We start from the raw sequence: 26,490 nt of genomic DNA, 5'->3' as shown, positions 1-26,490 counted from the left end.
TCTATCCAATCAAATCACACTGTATATATTTTCGTAAGGATACGTTAGACATTGCCTAAAAAGTGACTTGATTTTATACCTAAATTAAGTTTCATAGCTTTCATATTTAGAATTAAAAAAAAAAAGGAATATTTTTAATCTTGATTTACTTTTTATATATTTACTTTTCGATTAAGTTATGACAAATGATATGATAATATCTTCTCAATTAAGTTTGTCCCGTTACTTCTCAATTAAGTATTTCGGGAAAAAGTATCTTAAAATACATTTCATCAAATATTAATTTGTTTTTATATAAATTCAATCCAAATCCCAATTAAGCCGCCTGAAAGAACTTTTAGCTTTTCCCACACCTGTCATATGAGTAAACTGCACCAAGTGATCTGCAATAATATTAGAGTCCACCCCAAAAAAATCAATCCAGTCGCGCACCAGTTGCCACAAAGATGCAAACGTAGAACACGATAGAAATAAGTGATCGGCCGTCTCCACGTGACCACACCCTGAAACACAAAAGATATCATCAGCAGGAATAAACCACGAATAGCCAAGTTAGCTTTCGTAGGTAGTCGATCCTGAATAAGTCTCCAAACAAAAACTGAGACCTTCAAAGGAACTTGATGATGTCAAACCAACTCAAAAGGTATGCCCATCTGAGAAACATCACCGTTAGATAACAAATTGTAGGCACCTCTCACGGAGTACCCCACAGCAGTATCAGGTATGACACCAAAAATATGATATTCTTATAACAAAATTTGTTATACAGTATAATTGGAAAAGAAAAAACAAACTATTCTCTAGCTTAGCTCAGTTGATATAGACAATGTATAAATATATGCAATGTCGCAGGTTCGAACCCCGGACATCACAAAAAAAAAAAAAAAAAACTTTTTACTTAAAGAACTTTATTTTAACTTTATTTTAAAGTAGCTTTTAGACCAAAAATAAGTATGGTCAAACGGTATCTAAATTAAATTTCTTAGCTTTTATATTTAGAATTAAAAAAAAAAAGGAATATTTTTAATCTTGATTTAATTTTTATATATTTATTTTTCGATTAAGTTATGACAAATGATATGATAATATCTTCTCAATTAAGTTTGTCCCGTTACTTCTCAATTAAGTGTATACTCAGGAAAAAGTATCTTAAAATACATTTCATCAAATATTAATTTGTTTTTATATAAATTCAATCCAAATCCCAATTAACAATACTTTTGCGTTTGTGATCGCTTAATCTCATTTGCATCAGCTTTCAGATTCCAATTTGCAAATGGGGAGAAGCCAGTCACATATATCTAATGATCTTTTCTTCTCTCTTCTCTCAAAACTACCTATCAAATCTTTGAAGAGGTTTGGATGCGTACACAAATCATGGTCGCTTTTATTTGATAACCCACATTTCATGACTATGTATCGCAATAATCTCTTAACAAAGGATCATTCTTATTATCATGATACGTCTTTTCTACTACATCAAACATTTTCTCCTTTTGAGGGTTATTATCACGATGAAACATTTGATTTGTATTCTCTTGCTGGTAAGAGGTTTGAGAATAGGATCAAATTAGATTGGCCAAGTGTCAAATTAGATCCTATATATCGGGATCAAACGGAGTATGATTCTGGTTTTAATATATTAGGATCTGGCAGCGTTCTTGGAACTCTGTGTCTGTTTTGTGCATCCCATGTGAATATTTTATTGTGGAATCCATCTACTATGGAATTTAAGCACATTCCTCCCAGCCCTTTAGATTCTGAACCTAATTGCCATGTGTTTCATCATGCATTTGGTTATGATTTTGTCAACAACGACTATAAAGTGATTCGCCAAGGAACAGTTGTTGATAAAACTGGTTATATATGGGAGATATATAGTCTAAGAAACAACTCTTGGAGAAAACTTGATGTCGATATGCAAAAGTCGCCTATGTGTGAAAACCAATTGTACATAGATGGACTCTCACACTGGTTGTGTTATGGTGAAACACATAATGAAACACATTTATTGTCATTTGATTGGAGCAATGAGGTTTTCCTTACCACACCCATACCTTCAGACATGGATGATAATAGATTTGATTGTAATTCGGTGTGGAGACACTTGGTGCTATTAGATGGGTCTATTGCTTTCATCTTAAATTACATAGAGACGGGTACATTTCACATTTCAATTTTAGGTGAATTTGGTGTAAAGAAATCATGGATTAAGATCTTCATTTTAGGGCCCTTACCTTATCTTGAGTATCCTATTGGAGCCGGAAAGAAGGGTGATATGTTGTTCAGAAAAAAAGACGACGACAACTACGGTGAACTAGTTTGGTTTGATTTAAATACCCAAATGATTGAAGATCTTGGCATTACAACAGAGAGATTTTCTTGTAAGATAGTAATACATAAAGAAAGCATTATTCCACTTGAAGGAGCAAATATTTAACTTTTTGCTTGTTATTTTCACCCTGAGGTATATGATTGTGGTTATTAAAATTCTTTTACCTAGTACATGAAGTGGCTTGTCACTTAGACCTAGCTATCATAATTATTATCAATAATATTTTTGTCTGTTTTGAATATTTATTCTCCTTCTATCCGCAAAAGTATATGATTTCTCTTTCAATTGTAACAATGATCTATTGTTTAGCTTATATTTGATAAATTAATCTAATGAAATTTCTCGGCATTGAAATCCAGAAGCTGCAGCTCTTCTATGCTTTATTGATTCCTCTGCGTCAAATTTCCTTTAACAAACTGTCAATTTTCTCTTTCTTGTGTTTTCTTAGGGTTGGTATAAAATTACACTCAATTATTAAAATATGATTCAGTTTTAATTTTTTTAGAACCCTTTTGTACCTTCAAATCACAAGAAGGTCATGTGGGAATATAAAAAATTGATTCATTTTTAATTTTTTTACATACATTATATTTTTTTAAATCCTTTTGTTTTTTTTTTCTTTTTCCGTGAGCTTAACTAAGTCGGTAAAGACAATACATAATATATGCAAGGTCCAAGGTTCGAACCTTTGAACACCACAGAAAAAAAAATCACATGAAGGTCAAGTGGAAATATTGGGGTTAGTATTCCTTAAAAAAATAATATTGGGGTTAGTATAGAGTTACACTCAATTATAAAAAAAATTGATTCACCCTCGTTAGATCTAAGAAGTCTTCTATGTTTTTGTTACTAGTGTAACGCCCCGTGCCAAGCACGGGATACATTTTATTTAAAATATTTTAACAGGGTTTACACATAATAAGTTTTTTAGATATTATTTGACTTTTTTAGTTTGATTTGATTCAGAATTTTGATATTATGTGGTACTTTATCTTCATATTTAAAATTGAGACAGAGTTGGCAGGTACATGCCAACTCTGCTTAAAATAGTGAGAAAAAGTACGACTATGCTTAAAATATAAAAATACTATAAATAATTACTATATTCTTAAAAATATATCTAATTAATAAGAGGTATGATTACCTCTGTTATAATCTACCATTATGGCTCTGCCCTCTCTTTAGAAATCTTCCGCCACCTCACCCCCTTTTTTCGATACCTTCATCACTTACGATGTAGCAACATGCAACGATGGTGCGATGAGTGGCGTCGTCCCCCCGCACCACCCTTTTTCCGGTTCCCACAACAATTCGTGTCGTTGGTTTTCGATTCAACCAGTACCGCATTTGCTACGGGTGGTGGTTGTTGAGTTGTTGGTATTCATAAATTGTTGGTTGTCACCGGCGATCTTGTTTGGTTCTATGTGTTGGCTTCTCAATGGCTGAACCCCGCGTTGGTTTGGTTGAAACTCGAAATTGTCCGTTCTTTATCCTTTATTTTGCCACCGTTTTAGACCTTTTTCGCAGCCGTGTGGATTGGTTATGGTGGGTCATTCGAATCCGTCATCTCCTCCCTTTCTTTGGAGGTAGTTGCGGTTCTATGTTGGGCCAGAAATGACTGTTAATTTGATGTTGATCATAGCAGTAAACTGTTAGTGTGTGTGGATTTGTTAATTACCGTGTTGGCGGTTGAATCTACTCCACACTCTCAAGAATATGTATGTGTTTCGTATCCCATTAATCCTTGATTGACATGAGACTGTGTGGACTTAAAAGAGTTGTTAATGCTTGTTGCCGTTGTTGCAGGGAGTTGATGGCACGTGATCCGATTTTGTGTTGAAGATCGATCAATTCGCCAAATTATAGACCCGCTTTGCCCTCACAAACGTCTATCGTTAATGGTATTCGTTTGTTAGAATTAATTAGGGTTGAATCCACTTTGTTGATCTTTTTTTATGTATTTCCCGTTAGGTTGGATCTACTTGGATTGACTGGACCAGATTTTTTGTCCTCCCAAATTTCATATAATTTTTTTTCTTTTTTTAATAATATATATGAGCAACTGACAATCGATTAAAGCAGGGTACCAACTTAATTCAGATTATTCTTTTTGCTCTTGTCTTATGAAAATATAATAAAAAATCTACCATTTTGAATAAAGCTATTATTATTTTTATTTAATCACAATACTCTCTCGGATTTCAATTATTAAAAAGATATCTAAGTTAAAAAATGTACTTATATGCAATTAGTTTTCTCGAATGTTTCTAAAAAAAGATAAATTTGTGAAAAGTACCATCTATTGGAACTTGTTTCATGAGAATAAAAAAATATTAAAAATAAAACTTACATAAATTAAAATGTATATTAGGATAAATAACATTAAATAGAGTCAAAGTAAGTTATATATTTTTTTTAATTTAAGATAATAAAAGGTAGTTGTTTATTTTTTATATCTAAGATTGGAGAGAGTTCCTAAAAAAATATTGGAGAGAGTGAGTATTTCTCTCGGAAGCAAATTATCTCTAGTGAGAAAAATTTGAGAAAACAATTTTATTTAATCTTCTCTCTTCATTTTTTTTAATTAGAGATCAAGGGTCACAAATTAAAACAATCTAACCTAATTTCGTTATGTTTTAGTGTAGTTATGATTTCGAATTCATCATTTCCTCTTTTTTCCAAGCAAACACTTCCTCCTTCTTAATGTTCCTAACCAAAATCCACAAACTAAAACCTCCATCAAACATGGGAACAAAAAGGTAGGAGATCTATGTCAACCCACTCAATTTCATGCAAGTTCTTCAACTCCTCAATGGCGATCCTAAGAGTAAGGTTAAAAAAATTCTTCTGGTATGCTAATGTGGGATAGATCAGGCAACTAAAAATAAAGGTAATTGTTTTACCATTTATTAGAAAATGTATTTACTAAAAGGATTGTGGAAAAAATCTCCTTCATCAAAATAAGCATACATTTTCTTTAGTTCTTTTTGTCTCCATAATTTAACGGTTGAATTTGATCTTAGTTGATTGAAAAGAATTTTGTAACATCGTTTTCCAATCTCTAAAGAAACAAATAAAATGGTTCAAGTAAATGAATAAATATGTACGTTTCAATGGTATTAAATAAGTTATAAATACATACCTAGGAACAACTTAACTTTTGCCAACAAAATTGTCAGATTCGCCTTTTTAAATTTATCGGAAGATAGAAAAAAGAGTACGTACAAACAGATATCTCTTAAAAATTAATCGACAAATAATTAAAATAATAATAAAATATCATAATTTATTATACTAGTGTAACGCCCCGTGCCAAGCACGGGATACATTTTATTTAAATTTTTTTTAACTAGGTTTACACATAAATAAGTTTTTTTAGATATTATTTGACTTTTTTATTTTGATTTCATTCAGAATTTTGATATTATGTAGTACTTTATTTTCATATTTAAAATTGAGACAGAGTTGGCAGAGACATGCCAACTCTGCTTAAAATATTGAGAAAAAGTACAACTATACTTAAAATATAAAAATACTATAAATAATTAGTATATTCTTAAAAATATATCTAATTAATAAGAGGTATGATTACCCCTGCTATAATCTACCATTATGGCTCTGCCCTGTCTTTAGAAATCTTCCGCCACCTCGCCCCCTTTTTTTTGAAACCTTCATCACTTACGATGTACCAACATTCAACGATGGTGTGATGAGTGGCGTCGTCCCCCCGCACCACCCTTTTTCCGATTCCCGCAACAATTCGTGTCGTTCGTTTCTGATTCAACCAGTACCGCATCTGCTACGGGTGGTGGTTGCTTAGTTGTTGGTATTCGTAAATTGTTGGTTGTCACCGGCAATCATGTTTAGTTTTGTGTGTTGGCTTCTCAATAGCAGAACCCCGCATTGGTTTGGTTGAAACCCGAAAGGGTCCGTTCTTTATCCTCTATTTTGCCACCATTTTAGACATTTTTCGCCGCCGTGTGGATTGATTATGGTGGGTCATTCGAATCCGCCATCTCCTCCCTTTCTTTGGAGGTGGTTGAGGTTCTATATTGGGCCATAAATGACTGTTAATTTGATGTTGATCATAGCAGTAAACAGTTAGTGCGTGTGAATCTGTTAATTACCGTGTTGGCGGTTGAATCTACTTCCCACTCTCAAGAATATGTATGTGTTTCGTATCCCATTAATCCTTGATTGACATGAGACTGTGTGGACTTGAAAGAGTCGTTAATGCTTGTTGTCGTTGTTGCAGGGAGTTGATAGCACGTGATCCGATTTTGTGTTGAAGATCGATCAATTCGCCAAATTATAGGCCCGATTGGCCATCACAAACGTCTATCGTTAATGGTATTCGTTTGTTAGAATTAATTAGGGTTGAATCCACTTTGTTGATCTTTTTTTTTATATATATTACTCGTTAGGGTGGATCCACTTGGATTGACTGAATCATATTTTTTGTCCTCCCAGATTTTATATAATTTTTTCCTTTTTTTAATAATATATATGAGCAACTGGTGATCGATTAAAGTAGGGTACCAACTTAATTGAGATTATTCTTTTTGCTCTTGTCTTATAAAAATATAATAAAAAACCTACCACTTTGAATAAAGTTATTACTTTTTTTATTTAATCACTCTCTCGGATTTCAATTATAAAAAAAATATCTAAGTTCAAAAATTTACTTATATGCAATTAGTTTTCTCGAATGTTTCTAAAAAAATATAAAATTATGAAAAGTACCATCTATTGGAACTTGTTTCATGAGAATAAAAAAATATTAAAAATAAAACTTACATGAATTAAAATGTATATTAGGAGAAATAACATTAAATAGAGTCAAAGTAAGTTATATATTTTTTTTAATTTAAGATAATAAAATGTAGTTGTTTATTTGTTATATCTAAGATTGGAGAGAGTCCCTAACCTAATTAAAACAATCTAACCTAATTTCGTTATATTTTAGTGTAGTTATGATTTCCAATTCATCGTTTCCCCTTTTTTCCAAGCAAACATTTCCTCCTTCTTAATATTCCTAACCGAAATCCACAAACTAAAACCTCCACAAACATGGGGAAGAAAAAGGTAGGAGATCTATGTCAACCCACTCAATTTCATGCATGTTCTTTAACTCCAATGGTGATCCTAAGAGTAAGAGTAAAAAATTCTTCAGGTATGCTAATGTGGGATAGATCAGGCAACTAAAAATAAAGGTAATTGTTTTACCATTTATTAGAAAATGTATTTACTAAAAGGATTGTGGAAAAAAAATCTCCTTCATCAAAATAAGCATACATTTTCTTTAGTTCTTTTTGTCTCCATAATTTAATGGTTGAATTTGATCTTAGTTGATTGAAAAGAATTTTGTAACATCGTTTTCCAATCTCTAAAGAAACAAATAAAATGGTTCAACTAAATGAATAAATATGTAGTTTTTAATGGTATTAAATAATCAAGTTGATAGTTATAAATACTTACCTAGGAACAACTTAACTTTTGCAACAAAATTATCAGATTCGCCTTTTTAAATTTACCAGAAAATAGAAAAAAGAGTACGTTCAAACTGATATCTCTTAAAAATTATTTGACAAATAATTAAAATAATAATTAAATATCATAATGTATTATATATTAAAAATGAAAATAAATCGATTGCACCCATTCGAATTCAATTCAATATTCTTCTAATGTATCTTTGTATTCTCTTTCAATATCCACCACAATTGGTTTAATTTCTTTCATTCTTCAAGGCTTACTTAAGTAAAAATTATTTTATTGAATCCTTATTATTTTTAGTGTGGAGAGAGTGCGGAAGCTATTAAAGTCAATTGGTTTAAGTGAGATAAGGTGTGTCTTGGTCGATATAGTTGTTGCTTGAGGGTTCATATAATGTAGAATTTTAACTTATCTTTGTTACATGAATAGTTTTGGAGGCTGATATGGATCAATGAGTTTGCATTTTAGAGTTTTAGCTTCTTAGAATAGGTTGGGTGAGTTCATGTGAAGAGTGGGGACAATTAGGAGTGTGTGTGGTAAAATTACTTCCATGATGTTAAAATAGGGGCGGAGATGGGGATTAGAAATTGGTTTGATGACAACTTGATGATAGTGGAGAGTAATGAGAAAAAATACTCCTTTTTTTTTTGCAATGATTCGTGGTTGTAGAGTGGTCCTTTGTGTGATATATTTAGAAGAACTTTTGAGTTATATGAGAATAACTCTATGCCATTTAAGGAGATACGTAGGTTAGGGTTGGATGGGGTGGAGACGATGTCATAGAGTTTTTCTTGGAATGAGGTGCAGGGGATATATTGTTGTTATTTGGTGGACAACATTATTTTTCAGGCTAGCATTTTTTTATAAGTTTCTTTAAAGTTGATCATGGTGAAAGTTACTCTGACAAAGGGGTATATCATCTAGTTGCAAGTGGAGCATGATGAACCTATGGCTCTAAAAAATCTCATTAGGAACAAAGTAGCTCCTCTAAATGCCTCTCTCTTTTCGCGGAGGCTCTTGAATATCTGAATTCTAATAAATGGCAACTTAGCTTGATGGAGTATTTAAAATATGGACTTATTTTTATGTTCTGGCAGATGTGAAAAAGAGGAAAATTATCTTTTTTATTTTTAGTGTGAATTCTTTGGTAGAATATGACATAATATTCTAAAGTGGTTGGAATTATTGTGTTCTTCCAATTAATTATTGAGGGTACTCTTCATTTCAGTGGTTCTCAATTGTTCCAAAAAAAGTTCGTTTTAGTTTTCAGTTGATTTTGCTGACTTGCATTTGGATTATTTGGAAAGACAAAAATTCTTACATTTTTGTCACAAGAACCAGTTTATGGTGTTGTTAGATAAATTATATTTCTTGTTTACTGGATACAAAATGCTAAGCAATCATGTATGTATTTTGAGTTGAAATATTGGTGAAATAATCTTTCTACTTGTCTTGGTTATTCTACCTCATGATTTGGTTCTTTTGTATCTATGCATCTTGAACTTTGTATTTTCCTTTATTGGGTACATCTTGTGCTTGAAGGGTTTTTAATATAATTGATTTGAGGTCTTCATTAAAACAAAATCCACCTCAGTCAAGACACCAACTACATTAATATATAATTTAGTTCATGTTGTTAGAAAGGGATGAGGGTTTCAAATTAGTTTGATGATAAAAATATGATTCAAATTACATTTCATGTCGTAAGAATCATTGAAAACATCATATGCAGTGTAAACGAATACATGTTTGTAGGGACCAAAGAAGATTTAAATATTTTGATTTTTGTGTTAATTGTAAAATTCAGTTTGTATTCGTTGTGTGATGGTCTATACAAACCACTGTTGCAAGCAAAATCAAATAAGGAAATCGTGAACGTCATTCCCTCTTGGAGCTGCTCCTTGAACTTGTAGATCAATGTTCTTCGTATAAACACACATATTCGATCACCCTAGATAACAAATATTAAAATACTATACTTTAAACAAAGCAAAACAAAAAACGGTATGAAAAAAGTCAATTTCGATCCATTAGAACCAACTCCATAGAAAATGGTAGTTTTTATTTTTATTTTTGTAGTCTTGAACAAACCAAGCACGAACAACCCTCACAACCAATGTCCACGATTATTTTCTTGGCGAAACATTAGAGATGAAGTCGTGTTTCGTAGACGTTTTTCTTTGCAATAGAAAAAATTAAAGAAATTACTTAGAATATAGATATCAGAGAACCATAGAATAGAAAAAGAAGAACTATATTTTGTGATTGTTGTGTACTCGTACCTAAAAGCGCTACTATTTATATAAAAAAAATAGTACCATAACGGTTAATATCTACTAATTATTAATTTGACCGTTTTAAAATTAATATTATCAACGTAATTAATATTATAAAATGTGCATTAATGATTAGATTATATTTCATCTAACCTACAAAAAATTAACTTCATAACATTTAAAATTCAATAATATCTTATTAATATTAAGTAATATAATTTTGTAACGAATAAAAATTAATTATATAATCTTAAAAACTAATTACTACAATTAAATTTTTAATTAGTAGGTTACTGTTATAGTGTAACGGACCAAAATTCAAAATATAATTTATTCAAGTTAATTATTATAATTTTGTAACCTACCAAATTTTTAATGTACCATATAAATGTTAATTGAATAATAATTATATTAATAATCATTTGATTGTAACGTACAAATTTTTAATGTAACATATAAATTTTAATCGAAACAATTATTATATTAATAATGATTTTATTGTAACCAACTGTGTATTTTATGTACCATTTAATGATTAATAAAAAATGGTTTTTAATAATATTTATTTATAATTATTAAGCTTGTATTAAAAATTAGAAGAAATTTTTGGAACAAATGCCAATTAGGATTATGATGATGTGGACATCTTTAGAGGAGAGGATTTTGAAATAGGCTATTTCTAAAAACTCTAAATTGTTAGTATAAAGATATTCAATATATCAAATGGATATGATTACCTATGTTTTAATTTTTCACTCTTAATAAAAATATTAATTTTTTACTTACTCACAATGATCTCTACGATCACAATTATAAATAAAAAAAACCTAATTCAAAATTTTAGTTACATCTATTATTTTTATTGGTTTCATAAATAATATTCATTGACATTATTTTTTTAATTTATGAAAATAAGCACATTTTTGAATAAAATTTACCTCATAAATATATGTATATTTTGTACTTCATTAAAAAAAATGAATTTTTGTATTTACTTTAGAATTTGTGTAAAGTTTAAGACAAAAGTAAATTGAAAATATGGAAACTGTTTTTTTTTTTTTTATTGAAGTGTCAATACATGCAACAAAAACGCTTTGTTTAATTGAAAATTGAAATTCCCAAGACAATAAAAGAGGTGCCCTACATCACCATACAAAATAACATTATACCAAAAGGTGTGCAAACTTTACCAAAATAGACCTGTAATAAAAATAAAAAAAAGCTTATTAACATTCTTCAACTCCTCAATAGTGGTCCTAGGAGTAAGTAAGAGAAACTCCTCATGTACAGATATGCAAGATGAATTTGGTAACTGGATCAATCCCGATGCAGGAGAATTTGTATTTGCACTAAGAAAGCTGTAATAAAAAGTATCAATCAATAATATTATAACTTAAGAAAAAAAATGTTATATTAAAAAAAATATATATACCTTTTCCTTAGTTCCTTTGTTTCACCAATTTAAGGATTGAATGTGATTCTAGTGGAAGAAAATGCATTTTGCAATGCTGGTTTTCCTATCATTAAGATTCAAAAGTATATGAATCAAGTATATATATTCGTATAAACAAACAATCACAATTGCTAGTCATAAATTATTACCTTGAAACAATTTAACTTTTGTCAACATAATGGCTACAACAGCATTTTGAGATTCACCGGAAGATAGGAAAGAGTTCAGCTACAACTCAATGACATTCATATTTTAGTTTTTACACCATCTCTTTCGTACTCTCTTTCAACTCCAACTCCAATCATGACTCCAATTACATCTGCATATATAACACACATTAAAATATCAATCAAATTACTATTTATTATTAAAAGAATATAACGTACAATTGAATCATATTAAACAAAACATTATTAATTCAATATATAAATTATTGTGTTATTTTTTGTAAGCAAAAATAATATTTAAAAAAATCTACATAAAGAAAATTATAGTCACTTACCAACTAAGTAGTTGTTGTCGTTGCTCAAAAAAAAAAGTAGTTGTTGTCGTAAAATTCATTGAAAACATCAGGTGCAGGTGTAAACGAATACACGTTTGTTGGGACCAAAACAGTTATAGATAGTTTCACTTTTGTGTTGATTGTGAAATTCAGTTTGTATTCTTTGCGTGATGGTCGATACAAATCATTGTTGCTAGCAACATTAAATGAGGAAATCGTGAACACCATTCCCTCTTGGAGTTGATTCTTGAACTTGTAGATCAATGTTCTTCGTATAGACGCACCAATTTGATCACCCTAGATAAAAAAGATGAGAACACTATAATTTAAACAAAAAAATACTAAAAAAAACAAAAAAGAAAAACAATATGAAAAAGGTAACTTTCGATCCATTAGAACCAACTCCATGGAAAATGGTAGTTTTTTATTTTTGTAGTCTTGACCAAACCAAGCACGAACAACCTTCACAACCAATGTCCACGATTGTTTTCTTGGCGAAACATTAGAGATGAAGTTGTGTTTCGTTGACATTTTCCTTTGCAATAGAAAAATTATAGAAATAGTTTAGAATATAGATATCAGAGCACCAAAGAACAGAAAACGAAGAACTATATTTTGTGATTGTTGTGTACTCATACCCAAAATATCTACTATTTATATAGAAAAATAGTATCATAACGGTTAATATAAATTAATTATCAATTTAACCGTTTTAAAATTAATATTATCAACGTCTTTAATATTATAAAACGTGCATTAAACGATTAAATTATATTTCATGTAACGTACAAAAAATTAACTTCATAACATTTGAAATTTAATTTAATATTTAATAATATCTTATAAATAATTATGTAATATAGTTTTGTAACAAACAAAAATTAATTATATAACCTTAAAAACTAATTAATACAATGAATTTTTTAATTATTAAGTTAATGCCTTAGTGTAACGTCCCAAAATTCAAAATATAATTTATTTAGTTTATTTATTATAATTTTGTAACCAACCAAATTTTGAATGTTACATATAAATGTTAATTGAATACTAATTAGATTAATAATTATTTGATTTGTAACGTTCAAATTTTTATTGTAAAATATAAATTTTAATCGAAACAGTAATTATATTAATCATTATCTGATTGTAACCAACTATTTACTTTATGTACAATTTAATGTTAAATAAAAAACGGTTTTTAATAATAATTAAAACTATTAAACTTGTATTAAAAATTAGGAGGAAATTTAGGAACATATGCCAAGTAGGCTTTTGATGAGGTGGACATCCTTAGAGGAAAGGAATTTGAATTAGGCTATTTCTAAGAACTCTAAATTGTTAGTATAAAGATTACATGAAATAACGATAGGTTTTTGTTTTTGTTTTTGTTTTTGTTTTTGTTATTACATGAAATAACGATAGGTTGTTATTTACTATGACTCTGTTTGGTAAAAATAGTGGATAGCTTATAGCTTATAGCTGACGACTGATAGCTGATAAGCTAATTAAAGTGTTTGGTAAAATTAGCGGTTCAACTAACTAATAAAGGTAAAATGACTTAAAAGGACAATTGATTTTTAATTTAATACATATTTTATATATTATTAAATTATTGTTTTTTAAGTTTTATTTTAAATTTATTCTTTTTTTCAGTTTTTATAATTTATAAAAATTTATTTTTAAAATAAAATATAAAACATATATTTCTTATCAAAAAGAAAAAATTATAATCGTATATATACGTATCACTGTTGTATTTTATTTTAGCAAAATCTAACACAATTGTATAAAAATCATGATAAAAGATTAAAAACACAAATGTTACATTCTATGATGCAATTTTTTTTTTAACCAAAGGTTATATTCTTTTAAATGTACAGTATAAATTATATTCATTTAAATCTAAGAGACTTTTTTAAGGCATGGTATTTATTACAATAATAAGGGTATAAATGGTTTTTAGATAAAATAATAAGGGTATAAATGGAAGAAAAGATGATAAGCTATAAGCTATAAGCTCAAACGCTACTTGGAATAGCTTCTAAAAAATAGCTTATAATCTCGTGAAATAAACTATAAGCTCGTGGTAAGAGACCATTACCAAACAGAGCTATTTTTGTCAAACGAGTTTATAAGCTATAAGCTATAAGCTCATTTAATGGGCTTACCAAACAGACTATGTAGAACTGAGAACTATGAAGTCTTCTAAGAACTCATTTTTCTTTTATTTTTGTATACTATAGTTGGTTTAATATTTTTATAAATAAGGGCACTTTGAGAAGTCATGACATTGACATCCAACAAAATGGACATTGACATCCATACTGTAATTGCATTTATACATGTACGTTGTCTATTTGTCACTTAAGTATGTGTTACCTTTTTTTTAATGAAATTTTGCGCCATGCATTTTTATATGTTTCCTTGGTTATTGTTCCTAAATTAAACTGTAGATTGTTAAATTAGATTGTCTACTTATTTTATGAGAGAGATTGTCTACTTTTATATTACTGTCAATTTTAAAAGAATACTTAATTTTTTAAGTTTGATTTCTGAATAGAACAATTATAAATAGAAATCAACAAAATTTAAATATTCAACTTTTGAATTCAAGATCTTTTCTTTTTAGCACTATATCGATATCTTTAAATTGAAAATAGGTTTTCTTGTTTAAGAAAATACTTTGAGAGATAATATTAAATAATGAAAGGAAAATGTTTGTTCTTACGAATTGGCTATCCACAAAAACCACGACTTGTTATCTCACATCCATTATCACCAACACATACCATGATTTCCATTAAATCCGAACTTGATAGTTTTCCATTTCTTAAAACAGCAACGCATTACATTCTTAATATTCGTTTGTGAATTCTTCGTGGAAAATAGCACTTCTCGTTAAGAAATATTCTCATTTTTCTATAAAAAAAAAAAAAAAGACATTCACATCGTATATATTTTCATCATTCAATAAAATAAGACATTCACATCATAAACAATAAAAATATCCTAAAATTGACCCGTGTATCACAAGGGTAGACGTCCAATTATTTTTCCTTGTTAATATTATAAGCACCGGGGTCGTATAACGAATTAACCTTAAATTTTAAACTCTGAGGCCTAACTGTCAGAAACAACGACTTGTCATAGTTTTACCATTATATATACACTAGTAACTATAGTAAAATAATACACATTAGCATTATTATGGCATGGCCATATTCATCCTCCTCCTCTTCATCCAACAATGCTCCTCAAGAAAAGCACGAAGTTTTTATCAGTTTTAGAGGTGAGGATACTCGCAACAATTTCACAAGCCATCTTAATGGTGCTTTGAAAAGATTAGATATAAGAACCTATATAGACAATGATCTTAATAGGGGTGATGAAATACCAACCACCCTTATTAGGGCCATTGAAGAAGCCAAGGTCTCTGTTATTGTTTTCTCTAAAAACTATGCGGTGTCGAAATGGTGTTTGGAAGAGCTTATGAAAATACTGGAAATTAAAAAGATGAAAGGGCAAATTGTAGTGCCTATTTTCTATGACGTTGATCCTTCTGATGTTAGGAACCAGAGAGGAAGCTATGCTGAGGCTTTTAATAACCACGAGAGGAACTTTAAGAAGAAGATAAAAGTGCAAGAATGGAGGAATGGTTTGATGGAAGCTGCAAATTATGCTGGATGGGATTGCAATGTCAACAGGTAACTTTATATCAATCAACTTCTTTCGTCGTTATTTTGGTTTAAGTTTTTCATTTATAACTGAAAATGAGCCTTGATAACAATATTCTAATGGAGAAAACTTAGGTACAATTCCTTAGATGCTTTTCGTATGGTTCTTAACTAAAAATATCATGATTTCCTCAAATCCATAATTTTCTCAAAGTTTGTTATATCAAAAAAATATGTATTTTTAGTTAAGAACCATACGAAAAGCATCTAAGGAATTGTACCTAAGTTTTCTCCTATTCTAATCCCTAAAAAAAAAAAACAATATTCTAATAATCCGATGAACCGACCAATCCAATGTTGAACATGGAACTAACCAATTCACTAGTTTGTTTGATTTTGGTCAAGGCCCGATTGTTTAAACTCACTTGTAAAGTTGTCAGATTCGCGAGTTTACATAGACTCAAAAATGATATATAAACTCGACAGGTAAACTCGATTTGTAGACTCGTATGAGTCTATGGAAAATTAAAGTTGACTTTAAAAAATATGAAAGTGACACATAAATGATATATATATTTATAATAGAACACCAATTAACATAAAAAAATAAAATTTCGAATGTAATAACAAACTTTAAAAAAAACATATTAGAGCAAGCAATGTAGATAAGGTCCTAATTTCTTTCTAATTGGCTACTATATACACCCAAAAATCATAAAAGTCTATTTAAAATTTTGTTCATCATCAAAATGACCACCATCACCATCATCTTCACCAACAACCTAACTATCATATCAAACTCAGCCCCAGACAAAACATCTTATTCACCATTAACCATAATCTAATTTGGATTATTTTAACTTCCACCTAATTCAACATTGCCTCTACCACCACTTTGAGCATCATTATATTATAAAAAAAATAAAAATTAGTGACGGAAATTTAGAGAGGAAAAAAGTGGAATCGCTCTCTAATTCTGTCACTAAACTTTTGCGACCAACGAATTTTTGAAGGATTTTATTTTTTTCGACACTAATTTCCTCCCAAATTTTGCTTTTTCTAGTAGTATTATTAGCAACATCAATTTCCACAATATTTCGATACACAACAAAAGAATGTCATCGTCGATGAAGAAAGAAAAAATTGTCGTCAACGTAGGTGAGTATGACCTGAATTCTTCTATTTTTGGTGAGAGTGAGAGATTTGTTTCTAAATTGAGAGTGAGACCGAAAAAGAAATTAAGAGGATTCTAAGTAAGTTTTTTTCCTTTAAATTTTTGTTTAGTTTGAGCTTTTTTTCAAAAACAAATTGTTTTTTCAAAAAAACTCATAGACTTGTAAACTCATCATAAACTCACGAGTCTATGCGAGTCTACACGAGTCTAGCTCAAAAAATATTCTATGCGCGATTCCACTTAGTTGTGCCTTCTAGACTCGTAACTTGTGCGAGTATACTCGTGAGTTTGACAACCATACACACTTGAATGATTATTCAAGTTCCGATGTGATGATTGCCTGGACCCTTGTTCAAGTTCCGATGTGATGATCGACCTGCTCTTTGTGTCGAAAGTCTTATAGACCAAGGGTGTTCAGGTGGCGTGACCCGTTCAGATCGGCAACAAAGGTACAAGTACAACGGGATAGAAAACTTCTGGTTGATTGAGGGGGAGATAGAAAACTGAATGTTGAACACTTTATAAGGGACATGACTCATATACCTAGTGTGGTGTCAACCTCTCATTCAGCTAACTGTCTTTATCATTTTGGCAACTTAGAATTGTTTTATGATTGGTTTGTTCCGTTGTGAAATTTGAGATCTTTACATGTGTTGTATTATGCTTGATGTTTGTGTACAGAACAGAATTGGCATTGGTTGAGGAAATTGCTGTGGATGTATTAAACAAGATCAATGGAGTATATGTTGGAGACCTAGATCAACAGATTGGTAAGTATGAGGAACTTGCGAAGCTCCAATTTCAGTTCCATGAAAGCACAACTAAACTTATAGATTTGAACAACTATAAAGCAACTGTTAAACGTATCACAGAACTTAAAATGGAGAGAAGTCTTCGTTTGCTTCGCTTGTCACCTGATATGCTTTCACATTTAGAGAACTCATCAGACAATAAGAATTTTAAGCTAACCAAAAAGAAGAAAAAGAAAAAAAAGTTGTTTCTATTTTAAGCTAATTAATGTACTAGTTTTCTGAGGAATCAATTGTCAATTGTGACTATTGGTGGACAAAGTAAAATAGAATAAAATGTAAATGTAAAACTACACAAAACAAGAAATAAAGATAAAAGAAAATGGTATTATATAAAACAGTGTAGAGTTACATATATTGTTCAATTTCTTGTCAAAAAAAAAAAAAATATTGTTCAATTCAAGCAGCCAGTAACATATGTTATCTTGTAAGGACGGATGTGTTTATCTAGTAGGTTTATTTTACAGAACGAAAATAAATTAATTTGCATGATGTTTGATTCTACTATTCAATAAAAAGAAATAAACAAACTTCTAAAATGCGTGGATCTCAAGTGTCCTTTAACCATCTTGAAAATTTCTCTTGCAAGTCTCTTCATCTATTCGAGTCTTGGGTGTTGAAGTTCTCTTAAATCTATTGATATGACAGCTTTGGGAAGTTAGAGACTTTTAACCTTGAATGACTCTTATAATATTTGTCTTTGAATTGCTTTATGTTGATCTTCGAAAATGGCCTTTGAACTCTCGTACCTATGGTAGAAAAAATCTTACTCGGGGACGGAGCCTTTAGGAGGGACCAAACTTAAAAAGTATATTTGTTTGCCTGTGTTTTTGGCAAACGAACTAGTTCTTATTATTACAAGCGAGACCGAACTAGAGATCTCAGAATCATGTTGTGTAAAGGTTTTGATTGAAAAAAGGTTTTGAAAACGGCCACGAGAAGCACTCAGGTTACTTAGAGGGTAGGTTTAGAAACAAAAAATACACCATCTCTCGACAGGTTTGAGATTGCTTTCAAATTAGAAGTTTATGAACGGCTACAAGATTAATGTTCACGTTGTCAGATGATTGAGCACAATGTTACGGCTTGTCGTTGGCTACACCCTGAGCAGGTTGTTGAAAAAGTTGATCGCGCTGCTACTCAGAAATATGTCGAAAAACATAACCAAATGGGATTGGGCCCTCGAAAGCATTTGAAGTACCTCATATTACTAATATAATACCAGTTATATCTCATGCAGAACATGTCGTCCCTAGTGCAGATCAAGATGTTACAATCATCACACCTATAGAACCATCATTGCAACAAAGTACAAAAGGTCAGATTGTATCATATGAACATGTTTCCTCTCAGATAATTAACTCGTATTGAACAGCCTCCAAACTCAAGCACCTCTTTTCATTTTCCATTATCAAATGTCAACGATGATATTGTCGATTCTTCTGCCTTGGTTGGATAGAATGGTAATGAGGAACATTTTATTTTGGAACCAGTAGAAAAATATGGTAATTGTTAAGTCTCCTAGCATGATCATTCCTACAGAAGCAATTATGCCTTTGGAGCCTATAGAGGTAGCATCACATATTGATCCACAACTTTAGAAGGAACTTGACTTTGTTAGAGAATATCTTATTCGAGGTAAAGATGTGGACGTCCCCTTTACACCTTTTTTAATGAAGAAGCAAAAAGTAAACTTTATTCGTACAACACTCGATCCAAGGGGGAACCCAAGGGTGGTTGAGCAGTACCTTCTCTTCTATGGCCACTTTTCTTTAATTTTCTTATTTATTTTTTTATTTCATTTTCTTCTTTTTCCTTGATTTTTAAAGGTTTTGGTCCCCCACCCCATTTCCATTTTTTAATAATATATTATGAGTAGGTAAGATATGGGTCTGTATTTCATACATACCTTGATGTATCACCTATCTCTTTGCCTATCAAAAAAATAAATAATAAAATTGAATATTATATTCATGCTATAAAGCAAATTTTTAATTTCAAAACAAATAAAAATTGACTCTTTTACAAAAAAAAAAAAAAAATATTATTTATGGTGTGCAACAATTCTTGGTTAGGACATGCTTTACATACCTTTCGGTCGAACTCTAAATTACTAGGGTATCTTTTCCCTTTGAACAAGAGGGTTAACACACCAAAAAAAAAAAATTTATGCCACCTTTGGTTCATATATATACATCGAATAATTATGTAAATATAGAAACAAATATTTTATTCTAAAAAAGGAAACAAATATGTATATGTTTTGCTAAAAAGAATATTCTATGGGAACAAATATTTGGTTAATATATACATCACAAATTCAATATATACAAAACTTCATATACTTGATTTCATAGCCATTTTTTATAGAATTTTTTTTTTGTATAAAACCATAGGTGGATTATAAGGTGATGGTGCAATTGAATCCCTCATCAATGGAGCATAGAAAATAAACTGTTAGATATAATCAACACTACATATTCTTTAAAATTAAAATTAAGAACATCTAAACATCTACACATTCTCACATACAATCTTGTCCTCAATACAAAATCCAGTGAGAAGTTTTTGATTCATGGACCTTAATCAATTCTTCAACAATAGTTCGGTGGTTCTTCAAGACAGAGATATCGATTCACAATAAGATTAATTCAGATTCTAATAGTGGTGATCCATCATTCATAACATGAGAAATTTAAGATTAACATTAGTGTTAATATTAATAGTTATGGTGCTGGTTTTTGCTCTCATGTTATATGAAAAATAAAATTTATGCGTGTGCCATTTGTTTGAGAATTTTCACGTAGTCAGCACTTAGTAAACATATAATACTGGATCAACAACAATGGTAACGGTCACATAAAACTCCAAGGTTCAACAATAGTAACTAACATAATTCAAGTATTGAACTTTTTAATTCAAGAGGCCTTTTATTTTCATCAGTAGATGGATCTCTTTAAATTTAAAATAGGTTTTGTTGTTTATGAAAATACTTTGAGAGATACTAATAAAATATAGTTTGATATATATTCTCATTGTTCTATACAAAAAATATTCACATCGTAAATATACTCATAGTTCTATATAAATAAAAAAAAAAAAAAAACATTCACATCGTAAATATTCTTATCATTCAATAAAATAAGATATTCATGTCATAAACAATAAAAATATTATAGAATTGACCCGCACATCGCACGGGTGGACGTCTCTTAAAACGAGGTGTTATATTCTTTTTCGTGTATCTTTACATTCTGCACTTTACCGGTATAACCACATTCAGAAAACGAACAAAAAAAGGGAACACAAATCTAAAACAAAATGCAAATTTTCTCTTTCTTGCGTTTTTGTTAGGATTGGTATAAAATTACACTCAATTATTAAAATATTATTCAGTTTTAATTTTTTTAGAACCCTTTTGTACCTTCAAATCACACGAAGGTCCTGTGAAAATAGTGGGAATAGTATAGAGTTACAATCGAATATAAAAACTTGATTCATTTTTAATTTTTGAAAATCCTTTTGTTTTTTCAAATTACACGAAGGTCAAGTGGGAATATTAGGGTTAGTATAGAGTTACACTCAATTATAAAAAATTTGATTTACTGTTGAGAGAACTAAGAAGTCTTCTAAGATTTTTGTTTTGTTTTTGTTATTGCATAAAATAACGATAGGTTTTTTATTTTTCAAATTCTTATGTTGTTATTTACTACTGGTGTATTTATCTGGCGTTGCCCGGGTTAGACATATTCAAGAAGATAAAAAAATTATATGTATGTTATTCGCAAATAAAATTTATCACGGATTGGAATAGGATGAATATCTTAATAAAAATACAAACAAACATAATAAAATATACCATATTATAAAATACTCGTTAATTTATAGATGCACATACAGATAAAATTAATTGGATTTAGTAAAAATATTAACACATATATAATAAAATTAACTTTTAGGAATTTGTGTTATTTCTGTTGAGATATTTCTGTTACATAAAATTTTAGGAATCAATGAAAAAGTAAGTAAAATATTTAATAGATAAGATCAAAAGTTTGTTGAGATATTTATGCCAAATCAAATATTGGTTTTAAAAAATAAAAAAATAATAAAAATATTGCGAATATACGTGGAAATGACACGTGGCATAAAAAACCTTACTTTATATATATACTATTAATGTGAGAACTGATAAAAAAAGTCTTCTAAGCGCTATTTTCTCTTTTATATTTTTTTTATATTGTAGTTGGTTTAATATTTTATAAATAAGGGCACTTTGATAAGTCAAGACATTGTAAGTAATTGCATTCGTATATGTACGTTGTCTATTTTCTTATTTTGTGGTGGCTGGATTTTAATCCCGGATCTTGCATATATTAATGCATTGTTCGTACCAACTTAGTTAAGCTCACGAGAACAGTACGATGTCTATTTATTAGTTAAGTATGTATTTCCTTTTTATTTTTAGGCTTAATTGCACTTTTCCCCCCTATATTTTGCTAATTGTGCGATTTTGCATCAACTTTTTTTTGAGCGATTTTGCACCCCATCTTTTTTGTAAATATTCTCATAGTTCTATAAAAAATGACATTCACATCATAAATATTCTCATCATTCAATAAAATAAGATATTCACATCATAAACAATAAAAATCTCCTAAAATTAACCCGTGCATCACACGGGTGGACATCCAATTATTTTTGCTTGTAAATATTATAAGTACCGGGGTCGTACATCGAATTAACCATAAAATTCAAACCCTGAGGCCTGAGTTGTCGGAAACAACGATTATTCGTAGTTTTACCTATATACTCTAGTAACTATAGTCAAATACACATTAGCATTATTATGGCATGGTCATATTCATCTTCCTCCTCTTCATTCAACAATGCTCCTCTAGAAAAGCACGAAGTGTTTATTAGTTTTAGAGGTGAGGATACTCGCAACAATTTCACAAGCCATCTTAATGGTGCTTTGAAAAGATTAGATATAAGAACCTATATAGACAATGATCTTAATAGTGGTGATGAAATACCAACCACCCTTGTTAGGGCCATCGAAGAAGCCAAGCTCTCCGTTATTGTTTTCTCTAAAAACTATGCGGTGTCAAAATGGTGTTTGGAAGAGCTTATGAAAATACTCGAAATTAAAAAGATGAAAGGGCAAATTGTAGTGCCTGTTTTCTATGACGTTGATCCTTCTGATGTTAGGAACCAGAGAGGAAGCTATGCTGAGGCTTTTGCTAAGCATGAGAACAACTTTGAGGGGAAGATAAAGGTGCAAGAATGGAGGAATGGTTTGTTGGAAGCTGCAAATTATGCTGGTTGGGATTGTAATGTCAATAGGTAACTTTATAGCAATCAACTTCTTTCGTCATTATTTTGGTTTAAGTTTTTCATTTATAAGTGAAAATGAGCCTTGATAACAATATTCTAATAATCCAATGAACAGACCAGTCCAATGTTGAACATGGAACTAACCAATTCACTATTTTTTTTATTTTGGTCAAGGCCTGATATGATTGTTTAAACTCACTTGTAAGGTTGTCAGACTCGCGAGTTTACATAGCCTCGAAAAGGGTATGTAGACACTCGACTGATAAACTTGACTTGTAGACTCGTATGAGTTTATGAAAAATTAAAATTGACTGTAAAAAATATTAAAGTGACACATAAATGACATATATATTTATGATAGAACACCAATTATCATAAAAAATAGAACTTCAAACTTAATAACAAACTTTTTAACAAAAAAAAAATATTAGAGCAAGCAATGTAGAAAAGTATGTAGATAAGGTCCTAATTACTTTCTAATTGGCTACTGTATATACCCAAAAATCATAAAATGCCTATGTAAAAATCTTGTTCATCATCAAAATGACAACCATCGTCATTATCATCTTCACCAACATTCTGACTATCATATCAAATTCATCCCTAGATAAAACACCTTATTCATCATTGACTGTAACCTAACTTGGATTATCTTAACTTCCATCTAATTCAACATTCCCTCTACCACCACATTGAGCATCATTATTAGCAACATCAATTTCAACAATATTTCGATACACAGCAAGAGAACGTCGTCGTCGATGAAGGAAGAAGAAAATGTCGTCAGCGAAGGTGAGTATGACCTGAATTCTTGTATCTTTGGTGAAAGTGAGAGATTTGTTTCTAAATTGAGAGTGAGATCGAAAAAGAAATTAAAAGGATTATAAGTTTGTTTCCTTTCAAATTTTGTTTAGTTTGAGCTCTTTTCAGAAACAAATTGTTTTTTCAATAAAACTTAGACTCATAAACTCATCATAGACTCGCGAGTCTACACGAGTATGTCGATCTAGCTCAAAAAAGATTATATGTGTGATTCCACTCGTTTGTGCCTTCTAGATTCATAAACCCATCATAGACTCGCAAGTTTAACAACCATACTCACTTGTATGATTATTCAAGTTCCGATATGATGATCGCATGGACCCTTGTTCAAGTTCCCACTACTAGGAAAGGCAAAATTAGGGAGGGAAATTAGTGACGGAAATAGAGAGGAATTTCATGTTTTCCCTCACTAATTTTTGTTTTTTTAGTAGTGATCCAATGTGATGATCGACCGGCTCCTTGTGTTGAAAGTCTTATTGACCAAGGGTGTTCATTTGGCGTGTCCCGATCAGATCGGCAACGACAGGACAAGTACAAGTGGATAGAAAAGCTTTTGGTTGGTTGAGGGGGAGATGGAAAACTGAATGTTGAACACTTTTAAGTGTGGTGTCAACCTCTCATTCAGCTAACTGTCTATCATTTTGGCAACTTAGAATTGTTTATGATTGGTTTATTCCGTTGTGAAATTTGAGATCTTTACATGTGCTGTATTTTTCTTGATGTTTGTGTACAGAACAGAATTGGCATTGGTTGAGGAAATTGCTGTGGATGTACTAAACAAGATCAATGGAGTATATGTTGGAGACCTAGATCAACAGATTGGTAAGTATGAGGAACTTGCGAAGCTCCAATTTCAGTTCCATGAAAGCACAACTAGACTTGTAGATTTGAACAACTATAATGCAACTGTTAAACGTATCACAGAACTTAAAATGGAGAGAAGTCTTCGTTTGCTTCGCTTGTCACCAGATATGCTTTCACATTTAGAGAACTCATCAAACAATAATAATTTAGTTCCGCTAACCGAAAAGAAGAAAAAGAAAAAAAAGTTGTTTCTATTTTAAGCTAATTAATGTACTAGTTTTCTGAGGAATTGTTATTAATTTTGCAAGGTTTTAATTTGTGGTGTATGATAGATGTTGGTGAGGAAATATATCCTTCCAAGTTCCAACAACAAATGAACTTGAAAGATTAATATATTACTGTTTAATGCTACAAGTTTTATTAGTTTACAACACAATAAACATGTGACTATTAGTGGACAAAGTAAAATAGAAGAAAATGTAAATGTAAAACTACACGAAACAAGAAATAAAGATAAAAGAAAATGGTATTGTATAAAATATAGTGTAGAGTTACATATACTGTTCAATTCGAACAGCCAGTAACCTATGTTATCTTGTAAGGACGGATGTGTTTATCAGTGAATGATTTGATTTTCAAGGCCGAGTAAGCAGAGAAAAATAAAACCTGAGATGGTGCCTATTTGATGTAATACCGAACATGTACTGGCTAAGCTGATGTGCTGCAAACTATAAGTCAGAACGTATTGTAATTAGATATAGAAGCTTCCTGATGAGACGAGAACATCAGCTAGGGTCCACAAAAGGAGACTCTTCAGCGGAAGACGAGTGCGAAGACATAAACATGGGTGTAGACACCCGTTTAGCACCCAAGACACCAGTTTCAATCAATAAATTTGAGCCATATTGACGTTGGCACATTGAAATACAAAGAGAACTAAGAATGAGCCGCAAAGAACTATCTAATTGGTTCTTCACAAGGGTAATTTCTGCTAATCATTCCCTGGCAGAATGAGATTATCCACAAAGATAAGTATAACAGTAAAGTTCTTCTGATTATGAATTTTAGTAAACAAGGAGTGACCAGATTGTGATTGAGCATATCCAAGAGAGGTGAGGAAGGAAGACGGGCATGGCAAGCTATAACTTGCTGACCTGATTGAGACCATAAAGAGACTTCAAGAGTCGGTATAAACTTGGTTAAGAGCATGATGAGAATAAAAGGGAGGAACCACCATGTAGACCTTCTCATCCAATTCACCATGGATGAATGTATCGTTGACATCCAATTGATGGAGATGTCAATATTGGGTGGTTGCAATGGCAAGAAGTAGAAAAAGTACACCGGTGAGAAAGTTCCCATAAAGTCAATACCTCCAATCCAAGTGTAACACTCCGCAACAAGGCGAGCTTTATATCGTTCTATGGGTCCACCAGACTTGTACTCAATCTTGTAAACTCATTTACAACTAATGTGTTTCTTTCCAAAAGGGAGAAATGTTAGCTCCCAAGTGTTGTCATGTTCTTAGGCTTGCAATTCAGCTTGTGGATCCAAATTTAAGCAAGACAGTTTTGAGGCTTGTTGATATGTAGTATGATACAACTCCAAAAATTATATCCAACCTGAGACCTTCAGAAGAAGCACACTTCTAGGTTCCAAACCAATACCGTCAAGCCAACCCAACTGAGTTCCCACATAATTAGAGTTGTCAAAATGGATCAGGCCCATCATACTGGCCCTTCGGATCTCTATTTTAGTGTGGGTCGGGCCGTAAAAAAGACATGAAAAAACGACCCTATCTTTTTGGA

At 30.7% G+C, this 26,490-nt stretch overlaps 1 protein-coding gene and 2 pseudogenes across 2 annotated transcripts; all 3 read left to right on the top strand.

The window, feature by feature from the left end:
• Positions 1-1,414: 1,414 nt before the first annotated feature.
• LOC11422629 (F-box/kelch-repeat protein At3g06240) lies at positions 1,415-2,440 on the top strand. Its single transcript, XM_024784767.1, has one exon. It carries the CDS (start codon positions 1,415-1,417, stop codon positions 2,438-2,440), a length of 1,026 nt encoding a protein of 341 aa, XP_024640535.1.
• Positions 2,441-15,265: 12,825 nt separating this feature from the next.
• LOC11422628 (disease resistance protein RPV1-like) lies at positions 15,266-18,084 on the top strand (annotated as a pseudogene).
• Positions 18,085-22,422: 4,338 nt separating this feature from the next.
• On the top strand, positions 22,423-24,997 carry LOC11408856 (disease resistance protein RPV1-like; annotated as a pseudogene). The gene is made up of 2 exons (XR_003012073.2): positions 22,423-23,065; positions 24,612-24,997. The product of XR_003012073.2 is annotated as a disease resistance protein RPV1-like (transcript).
• Positions 24,998-26,490: the final 1,493 nt, after the last annotated feature.

Source organism: Medicago truncatula, chromosome 5, assembly GCF_003473485.1.
Source record: "Medicago truncatula cultivar Jemalong A17 chromosome 5, MtrunA17r5.0-ANR, whole genome shotgun sequence".
NCBI lineage: Eukaryota > Viridiplantae > Streptophyta > Magnoliopsida > Fabales > Fabaceae > Medicago > Medicago truncatula.
Note: the sequence above shows the minus strand (reverse complement) of the source record. Positions and strands in the feature narration are given on the sequence as shown.